This window comes from Rhinopithecus bieti, unplaced genomic scaffold (assembly GCF_001698545.2).
Source record: "Rhinopithecus bieti isolate Rb0 unplaced genomic scaffold, ASM169854v2 scaffold_10548, whole genome shotgun sequence".
Classification (NCBI taxonomy): Eukaryota; Metazoa; Chordata; class Mammalia; order Primates; family Cercopithecidae; genus Rhinopithecus; species Rhinopithecus bieti.
The window spans coordinates 1,766,872-1,778,408 of NW_016806834.1; the positions used below are offsets into that span (position 1 = coordinate 1,766,872).

At 38.6% G+C, this 11,537-nt stretch overlaps 1 protein-coding gene across 1 annotated transcript in view; it reads left to right on the forward strand.

Moving 5' to 3' along the window:
• The first annotated feature begins 2,781 nt into the window (after window positions 1-2,781).
• The window catches only part of GOLPH3L (golgi phosphoprotein 3 like), a 50,361-nt gene continuing 41,605 nt past the window's right edge, over window positions 2,782-11,537 (forward strand). The window contains exons 1-2 of the mRNA XM_017877781.1: window positions 2,782-2,911; window positions 3,782-3,976. Of these exons, the coding sequence (XP_017733270.1) occupies window positions 2,882-2,911; window positions 3,782-3,976 (225 nt within the window). The 5' untranslated portion in view covers window positions 2,782-2,881. The remainder of the gene's footprint in view (window positions 2,912-3,781; window positions 3,977-11,537) is intronic.

The window sequence follows — 11,537 nt, forward strand, 5'->3', positions numbered from 1 at the left end:
TACTTATGTTAAAATTATACCATTTAACTGGCTCTTTTGTCATTGTGCTACTAAAACAATGTTCTTCAATATTTTGATATAATGTATTAATATTTTAATATGCAATGGTACAATTTAAAAATGAGTGCCTTTACCTTTTAACTATACCTTTATTATTTACAGGACAAAAAAGAACTGAATTTTTTAAAGATGGCAATTTTTTTGCCAGCATAAATAACAAATATTTGTTCAGTTACGTAGGCTCCCGTCTCCTCATCGCTTTCTAATTTTATTTAAAGAGCAGGGAAAATATGCCCTTCCATTCTTGAAAGGCTGGTAGAAAGGAGCGGGGAATAGGAAAATACTAAATTTTAAGAATGAATTTTTGGTAGCCTATACTTTTGCAGAAGAGTTGAGGCACACTTTGTTCTAAAGAAAAAATTTTGAGTGGGGTAGTTATGAAAAAATGCTTGTTGCTTTTTAATGAAGAAACCTGGGAGCTAGTTTTTTTCCCAAAGCCTTGCCCCTGTTCCCCCTTTGCCCTTTAGAAAAAGGAAAACCTTAAAACTTGGTCCTCGTTGGCCTCTTGTTAAGTTTCAGCGCCATATTCCAAAAACAATACAATTCCATGGTTTGTCCAGTAAAATAAACCCGTTATAGGGAAATGCTGGTAGGTTATGCGGATGGTAAAAAAAATGTAAATTCATCCCCCTGTTTAAAAGGGTTTTACCATATAAAAACCCGTACACAAACTGACCCCAGAATCCATGGTTTTTCACTGGGAAACAGTCCCCCCAAGTCCAAGGGGGGGATAACCCTGACTTTGGCCCAGAAACCAACCAGTGGGAAAAAATATTTTAAATTTATTCCTCTTTAGCTTTTGTATGGCTTGGGAATCCCAACACAATCTCACTTAATTTGGGGTCCCAAAGTAATAGTGCTACTACAAAGCAACACAAAACCTTTGCCTACCCAAACTGAAAATTGGAAACACAGAAACCCTTTTCGAGATTGGCAAGCCCCATTGTTAGCACTCAGCGCCCCTGGGGGATTGGCCGGGTTTAATTGGGGGGTGGGGGGAGCGCAAGCCCTATTCCTTCCTTCCTTCCCACCAAGGGGTTCCCTTCATTGGATTTGACAGCCTGTCCCAGGTTTTGAAACCGCAAAACCTGGCCTCCCTTTTTTGGTGGGCTTTGTCCTGACAAAATCGCAACAGAAATAGCTGGGGGAAAGAAGCCCCTCCCCCCCCACCATGAAGCCTTCCGATTTGACGGGACCACAACCCTCACCTTCGGGGATTATCCGATTGGCCCAATGAAGAAACCGCACCAAGGTTAGGGGGCATTGCCCCCTAGTGAATACCTGAGGAAGCTGGAAAATGTGTTATTCCCCCTTTTTCCCCTGCAAAATCGCGAAGGGATCAGGAAGTTTTGGGTTGCCTCTCTGTTTGGCGTGGAAAGTTTATCACCCTAACTAGGCAGGGGGGAAAGTGGGGAGGGGGGGGAAACAAGTTCGCACCCTAAACTAACAGCCCAAAGCCACACCAAAAACCCCAGACCACAACTGCGCCGGTCCACCCCCATAAACCCAGAGGAGGTAACATCAAGGGCTTAAAAAGCCAACGGAGAAAAAATTTACAAATTTCCCTTAACCGTCCTTCCCCACCCCAAAAAAAAAAAACTCCTTATAATTTTTAAATTAATTATATTATTTTTAATGGGAAGGGGAAAAAGGGTTTTTAATTCATGGGCCCCAATTTGGTTTTTACCTTTTTTCAAGGGTTAGGGCATTTATAACTAGTAAATTTCCCAGGTGAAACTTAATTTTCTCAAGAAAAAACGGCCCCCAACCCCCTCACCCCCCACCCCCGCCCCGCGAAGGGTTTAAAGTTTCTTGGATTGGTTTAGGAAATAGTCCCTATTCACAGTGCCAGATAGGCTTAGTGCCCTTAAGCATTTATTTCATGGTTCTCTTCCTCCTTCGCTCTTCTTCCCACCTCCCATAACAAATAATATTTGAATTATACCCTTGTACAAAAAACCTTTTGTAGCTCACTTCATTTGTATTTCTATTTTAAATATTCACATGCACTTCTGAGTATTCATTTTAATCAATATACGTTTATCGAGCAATTACAACGTTAAAGACGCTGCTAGTTGCTATGGAGAGTATAAAAACCCAAGAAGACAATATCCCTGTTCTCAAGAAGTTTACAGTTGAGAAACAGCTATACCAAGAGAAAGACTGTAATAAATACTTTAAAGGAAGTGAGTATAAATAAAGCTCTGTGAAAATACAGCTGAAGGAGTGGCCATGAGACATGTAGGTAATAGAAAAGAGGAAGTCACTTAAAGGCCTTCACAAGGCCTTTAAAGAATGGGTAGAAGGTAGAGAGGAAGAGAAAAGGGTGAGGACCCCAGCAAGTACAGAGGAGCAGAAGCAGAAAGAAAGCATGAGACGTTTTTGAGAAAAAGTTTGGCAACAGTACTTATGGGGAGTAATGGGAAATATTGCTAGAGGAGTAGAAACGAGTCCAGTCATAGCAGCTATTAAATACCATTATTTTGATCTTGAAAAAGATACTCCTTTATATAATTGTTGATTTTAAATACTTGTTGTATATTAAAAACTGATTTGTCTAGGTTTATATAAAATAAAGTATGCTAACTATAAACTTTATCACAAATGATTTAGTGCAGTTTCTTTTGACTGTAGTACATAGAATAAAAGACATGTTCTTTGATTTTTTTTTTAAAAAATTGAGAACGAATTTGTTAATCTTTCAACACACTCTTGCCAGTAATTTTTGTTTGCAGCTCCTTGTGTATTTGCAAGATATGGCTAGCCAGGACTAGAGCTGCTAAGTTTACTGACTGTGGAATTACTACACATGATTTTCTGAATGTTATTGTCTAGACTTGTGATCTCCAAAGTGAGTACATGAAATGAGTTATTAAGGTATGGGAAGGAAATCTAGAACATGTATTTCTATTTAGTTTTTTATATTCTTTTTTACTTTTTTTGTGTATGTTTTATGATGTAGTACCATTGAATGTTTATACAAATTAGATACAAATTATTATATGCATTTTGGGGCTGGATGCTCACAATTTTTTGTTGTTCCATCTTACTTGGGATCCATTTTGTGAAAGAGGAGTGACAATGGTGGACATTCACTCCTTCTTTATAGATTATGCAGAAAAAATCAGCAGGCTTGGCCGGGCCCGGTGGCTCATACCTGTAATCCTAGCACTTTGGGAGGCCCAGGCAGGCGGATCACTTGAGGTCGGGAGTTTGAGAACAGCCTGGCCAACATGGTGAAACCCTGTCTCTACTAAAAATACAAAAATTAGACAAGTGTGGTGGCACACACCAGTAATCCCACTACTCAGGAGGCTGAGGCACAAGAATCCCTTGAACCTGGGAGGCAGAGGTTGCAGTGAGCCAACATCGCACCACTGCACTCGAACCTGAGCAACAGAGCGAGACTCCCTCTCGAGAAAAAATAAGAAGAAGAAAAAGAAAAGAAGAAGTCACCAGGCTTGAAAGATGATCATTTATACTGGACTTTAGAATTACTCATTTGATCTTTTGTCAGTGCCATCTGTGAAGTCCAAGCTATTGTACTTTGGAAAAGATACTGTATTACCCACCCATTTTTTCTGGTCATTACTCCTTCCTTTCTTTCTATATTTAAATCTGTAAATATTTCCTATTTGTATACATGTTTAGTATGCATGTATGAATATGTGATTTATTTACATAAGCATACATATGTATTTTTTTCCCCCACTCCCTCCAGAAACAGGTGAGAATGACCACTTTAACTCACCGGGCCCGTCGCACTGAAGTAAGCAAGAACTCTGAAAAGAAGATGGAAAGTGAGGAAGACAGTAATTGGGAGAAAAGTCCAGACAATGAAGATTCTGGAGACTCTAAGGATATCCGCCTTACTCTTATGGAAGAAGTATTGCTTCTAGGACTAAAAGATAAAGAGGTAATGCAATTAGGTTTGCTAGGCTATCTCAAAGACTATTAAATATTGGAATGTTTTAGGAAGTAATCTAATGGAATATATTTAATACTAAATTGGTCTTAGAATTGTGCTCCAACCATCTGAAAGATGGAGGAGTTGGGACAGTGACTGTTACTTGGAGGGTAAAAATCCAGAAGTATAATTACGTGAAGTGTATTTAATTCAAAATTACTCCAAAATTTTAGAAGATAGAGGAGGATATAGTGTAAAGTTTTGTACTTGTAGTTTCCCAAGTCAGATTAAAGGCAAAATAATAACCCCTTATTAAAGTAAGAAAGAGGGCCCACACATCGAAGTCTTCTTCAGCTTTGAGGAGAAATAGTCTTTTAAATGAAAAGACAAGGAACATGTGTGATTAGCTGCCTTACAGAAATAAACAATTGGTAGGTTTCTTATAGCAGAAATAATTTTTTTTTTCCTCGTGCATCTTTATAAGTCAAATATCAACAATTGGATCGGGCACGGTGGCTCACGCCTATAATCCCAGCACTTTGGGGAGCCGAGGTGAGTGAATCACTTGGGGCCAGGAGTTCAAGACTAGCCTGGCCAACATGGTGAAACCCCGTCTCTACTCAAAAATATAAAAATTAGCCATGTGTGGCAGCTTGTGCCTATAATCCCAGCTACTCGAGAGGCTGAGGCAGGAGAATCGCTTGAACCTGGAAGGCGGAGGTTGCAATGAACCAAGATTGCACTACTGCATTCCAGCCTGGACAACAGAATGACCCTGTCTCCAAAATATATATATATATATGGATTATTTTAATTTTAAAATTTTAAAATAATTTAACTTTTGCCTTTTTTCCCTAAATGTCTTATTTAATGGAACATTTATTTTATAGTACAGTTAGTCTTGAGATCCTGAGTCTTGTGATATAACCAATAGTTTTCCTGGCTTTACTATCATCCTTCATTTGTAACTTTTTACTGTGTTTTCTCATCACACTATTCCCTCATGAAGAAGTTACGAAGGTAACATTTTAAACAATCTGCTTTCTTTCCGGGAAAGCCTTAGTAAATAACCCCCCTACACACACACACACAAAGAGGTGTATTTATTACTGGCCTCAGTTTTGAAAACATATAAAATTAGAATGTTATTTTAGATTTTAAAAATACTAAATTTGGCTTTGATAATTATCCTTAGCTAGAAGTAAATTGGCTGCATACAAGTAGTAACAGCTCTTCTTTTCTACATCAATTTTTCGACTTGGGAATACCATTGTTGTTTAGATTTTGCCTTTCATTTATTTACTATTTTCCTTTTTACTTTTTTTCTTGTTAAATTAACAACTTGAACAAAATTTACAAGACCAGTTATAGTCTGTGTATTGTTAAAACTAATATTAGAGACATGCTTATTGTGTACGTGGCCAAGATGTATGTATATCAGAAATTCTTGCCCAGAAATATGTTTTCCTGTTTGCTGAGAAGTTGATGAGGCTTCAGTTTTATAAAAGACAAATAAGCGAAAAGGCAAAACTAGCTCTCCAAGAGAATGTCAGAATAGGACTGAAGATTAGGTGGTATAAATACTCTTTTGAGACGTTTACACATTACCTAGGAAACAGTCACTGTATAAAAAGAGGATATAGAACTAAAAGCTATTTGATTTGTTTTAGCTTTGAATAGGAATGCTTAATTTCCTGCTGACCTTATGCACTGGAATTTTTGCTTTTGAGCTTGTCTTCATGTGTTTATAATGGTTAATATAAATTTTAGGAAATAGAATAAAAAATAAAGCAGCTCATTGAGAGCTATGGCCATGGACCGTACTTGATATATTGGTGAGATACTGTACAAAATGAGCAGATGGCTGGATGCAGTGGCTAATGCCTGTAATCCCAACACTGGGGAGGCCAAGGTGAGAGGATTGCTTGGGTGCAGGAGTTCAAGACCAGCCTGGGCAACATGGTGAGAACCCATCACTACAAAAAATTTAAAACAAAAAAAATTAGCTGGGCATGGTGGCACATGCCTGAAGTCCTAGCTACCCAGGAGGCTGAGTCAAGAGGATTGCTTGAGCCTGGGAGGTCGAGGCTTCAGTAAATCAAGATTATGCCACTGCACTCCAGCCTGAACAACAGAGCGAGACCTCAATAAATAAATGAATAAATATTAACCACCTTTTGAATTGCTCTAATTTTATTTTTGAGGATAGTTAACAAATATTTAGCTTTCATTTGGCTCAGGAAGAATAAAAGACAATAAATCCTGGCCGGGCGCGGTGGCTCAAGCCTGTAATCCCAGCACTTTGGGAGGCCGAGACGGGCGGATCACGAGGTCAGGAGATCGAGACCATCCTGGCTAACACGGTGAAACCCCGTCTCTACTAAAAAATACAAAAAACTAGCCGGGCGAGGTGGCGGGCGCTTGTAGTCCCAGCTACTTGGGAGGCTGAGGCAGGAGAATGGCGTAAACCCGGGAGGCGGAGCTTGCAGTGAGCTGAGATCCGGCCACTGCACTCCAGCCTGGGCGACAGAGTGAGACTCCGTCTCAAAAAAAAAAAAAAAAAGAAAAAAAATCCTTAGGGGTGAATGAATAGGTCAAACCTTTTATCTAAGTAATAGTAGTTACAAAAGGCCAGTTACATAACTATCTCTAAAAATATTAAATTGATCTCCAACTGTACTTATTTTTTTCTTATCTCGCAAACTATCAATAGATTCATTTAATCAGTATTTAATGTGATTGAGGACACCCATTATGTGCTTAACATTATGCTAAATATTAATACTAAGGTAAATATAAAATAGTATAGTATATGGTGCCTGCCTTCAAGAAACTTGCATTCTAGCTGAAGAGACAAAAGATACTTTTAAAAGTTAAGTAACCCGAAGGTCCATCAACAGCAGAATGGATAAAAATGAATCATCAAAAAAAAAATGAATCATCCATTTGTTTAAATGAGTGAAAATGAACATTGTTATACAACATGTATATTTCTCATGTTCAATAAAGAAAACCAAACACAAAAATATACATACTGTATGATTCCATTTATATGAAATTCAAAAAACTATTATATTTGAGGTTGCATATTTAGGTGGTATAATTATAAAAAAAATCAGGCCGGGCACGGTGGCTCAAGCCTGTAATCCCAGCACTTTGGGAGGCCGAGACGGGCGGATCACCAGGTCAGGAGATCGAGACCATCCTGGCTAACACGGTGAAACCCCGTCTGTACTAAAAAATACAAAAAACTAGCTGGGCGAGGTGGCGGGCGCCTGTAGTCCCAGCTACTCGGGAGGCTGAGGCAGGAGAATGGCATAAACCCGGGAGGCGGAGCTTGCAGTGAGCTGAGATCCGGCCACTGCACTCCAGCCTGGGCGACAGAGCGAGACTCCGTCTCCAAAAAAAAAAAAAAAAATCAAGCCAGGAATTACTATAGTTTTAGAATAGTGGTTATCTTTTTGTAAGGGATAGGGGAAGGAAAAGGGTGTTAGTAATTAGGAAGGAAAATGAAGAGGATTTCTAGATAGTAACAATTTTCTGTTTCTGGACCTAGAGGAAGTTTATTCGTTTTGTTTTGTTTTGTTTTGAGACATAGAGTCTCGCTCTGCTGCCCAGGTTGGAGTGCAGCGGCACAATCTCAGCTCACTGCAACCTCTGCCTTCTGGGTTCAAGCAATTCTCCTGTCTCAATTTCCTGAATAGCTGGGATTACAGGCGCCCGCCGACATGCCTTGCTTGTTTTTGTATTTTTAGTAGAGACGGGGTTTCACCACATTGGTCAGACTGTCTTGAACTCCTGACCTCTCAGGTGACCCGTCCACCTTGGCCTCCCAAAGGGCTGGAATTATAGGTGTGGCCTCCCAAAGTGCTGGGTTTACAGGCATAAGCCACTGTTCCCAGCCTTTTTTATTTATTTATTTATTTGTTTGTTTGTTTTTGATACGGAGTCTTGCTCTGTCCCTCCTGGCTAATTTTTGTATTCTTAGTAGGGACAGGTTTTCACCATGTTAGCCAGGCTAGTCTCAAACTCCTGATCCCAAGTGATCCACCCGCCTTGGCCTCCCAAAGTGCTAGGATTACAAGCATGAGTCACTGCACCTGGGCCATAGAGCTTCACTTTGGAATAATTAAGCTTTTTACTTTTGTTTTGTTTATTCTTCTGTGTGTGCATTATATTTCACAATGCAAAAGATTTTTTTTTTTAGGTAAACAACAATGAAAAGCAAGTTTTTTGCATGTTAGAATGAGCCAAGGGAGTTAGAGAGAGGAGAAACCATCATGGGACAGAGTAATCCGGGGAAGAATAGAAAAAGGCAGTAAAACAAGCCCCGCCTTTAAAAATGGGAGGATTAACATGAATGGAGAAAAGGAAACACGTTCTGGATGAGGGAACCTGAGTGAGCAAAGGTATCATGAGCTTGATGAGTTTGGGAGATAACTGAGTAGGCCAGTGTGACTGAAGTAGGTGGAGAAAAATGGGATTCAAAATCAGTAAATTTGATTTGGACCAGATTATAGATTTTGTTACCAGGTGGAAACTTTTAGACTCTTTCCTTTAGGGAAAAGAGAATCAGCCTAATGAAAACAGCAAAGCCCATTTAATTTTGTGTCCAAATTAGGACTTAATGACATTTTATGTTCTTTGTGAGTATATGTTTTAATGTGTATATAATTGCTTATTTTACATGGTTTGAGGTTTATGACAAGTCAAAAAAAAGAAAAAATCCTAAATGCTAAATTTTGTGTCCCAAACTCCCAAACTTTTACTGGAGAGTTCCCTAAGATCCTCTGTTTAGAATCCAATATTACCATTTTTTTTTTTTTTTTTTTAGAAACTATGTCTCTTTCAAGCAGGCACAGTGGCTTCTGTCTATAATCCCAGCACTTTGGGAGAAGGATTGCCTGAGGCCAGGAATTCCAGACCAACCTGAGCAACATAGTGAGACCTCATCTCTACAAAAAATATAAAAATTAGCCTGGCATGGTGTCACACACCTGTAGTTTCAGCTACTTGGGAGGCTGAAGCGAGAGGATTGCTTGAGCCCAAGAGTTAAAGGCTGGAGTGAGCCTATGATTGTGCCACTGTACTCCTACCTGGATGACAGAGTGAGACCCTGTCTTAAAAGAAAAAAATAAAATTATTCTGAGGGATAGCTACCACAGACCAGTTTTAAAATATTAAGCATCTGGCCGGATGCAGTGGCACACATCTATAATCCCAGCACTTTGGGAGGTTTGAGGTGGGCAGATCACTTGAGGCCAGGAGTTTGAGACCAGCCTGGCCAACATGGCAAAACCCCATCTCTACCAAATTAAAAAAAAAAAATTAGCCGGGCATGGTGGCATGCACCTGTAATCCCAGCTGTGCTGATGGGAGAATCTCTTGAACCCAAGAGGTGGAGGCTGCAATAAGCCAAGATCACACTACTGTACTCTAGCCTGGGCGACAGAGTAAGACTGCCTCAAAAAATATTAATTAAATTAAATATTAAGCATCATTGTCTTATGAAAAACAATCAAGAAATTTAAATATAATTTGAAGAGTGTAACCTTTCAAGCACAGTTAAAATTAGATACTATCTCAGTTCAATAACACCTCAACTGAGAAAGTAAACATTGAGCATGAGCCTGACCCAAATAAAATAGGTTTATCTCCTGTTGAAATCAGGAATCTGCTTATTTGTTATTATTGCCTTTGGTAAGAGTTTTGATATAGATTATTAACTCATGAACAGTGTTTTAATTGACTTGCTAACGTGTAAAATTTTTCATTTATTAGAATCTTTTATTAAGTTACCTGTAAGGGGAGTGAGCCTATTAATGCTTTTGACTCCTAGTGATCTTTTCATTTCTCATCTATTCAATTTGTGGATAATGTTTTCCAACTTTCTTGGAAAACTTTCTCCTAGTAATACCATTTATTGAATACTTACTACTTACTGTGAAAGAAAAGCTTTTCATCATATTTCTCATGTCACTGTAGTAAAAACTGGCAAAAGTATTATCCTTTGGAAATATGGAAATACATTTTCACTTATTTGTTTAATCACCAAAAATTTTATTGAGTGCTTCATGTGTCATAGAAAGAGAGAACAAAAACAATTGTCCCTGCTTTTGAGGTCAATTTATGATTTAGTGGCATAGGGATGGTTGGAGATGTTGGGAGTAGAAGCCAGAAAGTCAGCAGACCATTTCAGAACAACGTGATATGTGTGTAACTGTGTTCTCAGTAGGAAGGAAACACAGAGGAAAAGCATGTAAATCAGATGGATGGTGGGAAGGAGCAGTAGGAGAGGGAAGGAGAAGGAAGGAGAAGAGGGAAGGAGAGGGAAGGAGAAGGAAGGAGAAGAGATGTTGGGAAAGACTTACAGGAGGTGATAACTCTTTTTTGTTTGTTTGTTTGTTTGTTTGAGACGGAGTCTCAATGCAGTGGTGTGATCTCGGCTCACTGCAACCGCGACCTCCCGGGTTCAAGTGATTCTGCTTCCTCAGCCTCCCAAGTAGCTGGTATTATGTGCACCTGCCACCACCCCAGGCTCATTTTTGTATTTTTGTAGAGACAGGGTTTCACCAGGTTGGCCAGGCTGGTCTCGAATTCCTGACCTCAGGTGATCCAATCACCTCGGACTCCCAAAGTGCTGGGATTACAGGTGTGAGCCAGCACACCCGGCTGGGAGGTAATAACTCTTAACTGTAATAAGAGTGAGCAGTCTGTAAAGAGACAGGTTCTAGGAAAAAAGAACATCAACTGGATGTTTGTAATAATTTCAGTGATTTGCAACTGGAATAACCGTAGATATTTGAAAGCATCCCATCTCCTTTTAATGAATTCCAGTGTTTTAAAACTTAATTATCAGAGCTGAACATCCAGTTACATGCTTTATTGTTTAACTTTTCTAAAATTGTGAAATACAGTGTATCCAGAAAATTGTATAAAGCACAATGTAAAGTTTAACAAGTAGTTTGAAAGCCAACAGTCATGTAATCACCAGTAGAACAATATCAGCAACCTGGAAGGCTTCTCTTATGCCTGCCCTAATCACATGCTGCCCACCTCCCTGTAGTTTTGACATGTATGTATATCCCTAAACAATATATTTTAGTTTTACCTGTTTTTAAACTCTGTTTCATTGGGTTAATATTTTAGTGTATTCTTTTATCAGTATAATGTTTGTGAGATTTATCCATGTTGTTGCATATAATTTAATTTAATACAGTTCATTGTGATTAATATTTCATTATGTGAATATACCACTATTCATTCTATGGGTTAGTGCACATTCAAGAGTTCATTATGAACAGTGCTGCTAAGATTCTCCTGGTCCTTGTCAGTTATCTTTTTTCAAACAATCCACTATTATCCACTATACGTATGGGAATTATACATATGAAATTCATGTGTATTTTTAATTATAAAGTATGTTAATGCTATGCTTTTTCAAGCTGCTGATGATCCTCCATCAGGTATAGTTCATCTTTATTACCAATAGGAGATTAGAAGTAAAACTTTTTTTAAGCTGGTAAAAAAAATTCACTACACTAAACAAAAGTTTTTTTTTTTTTTTTTT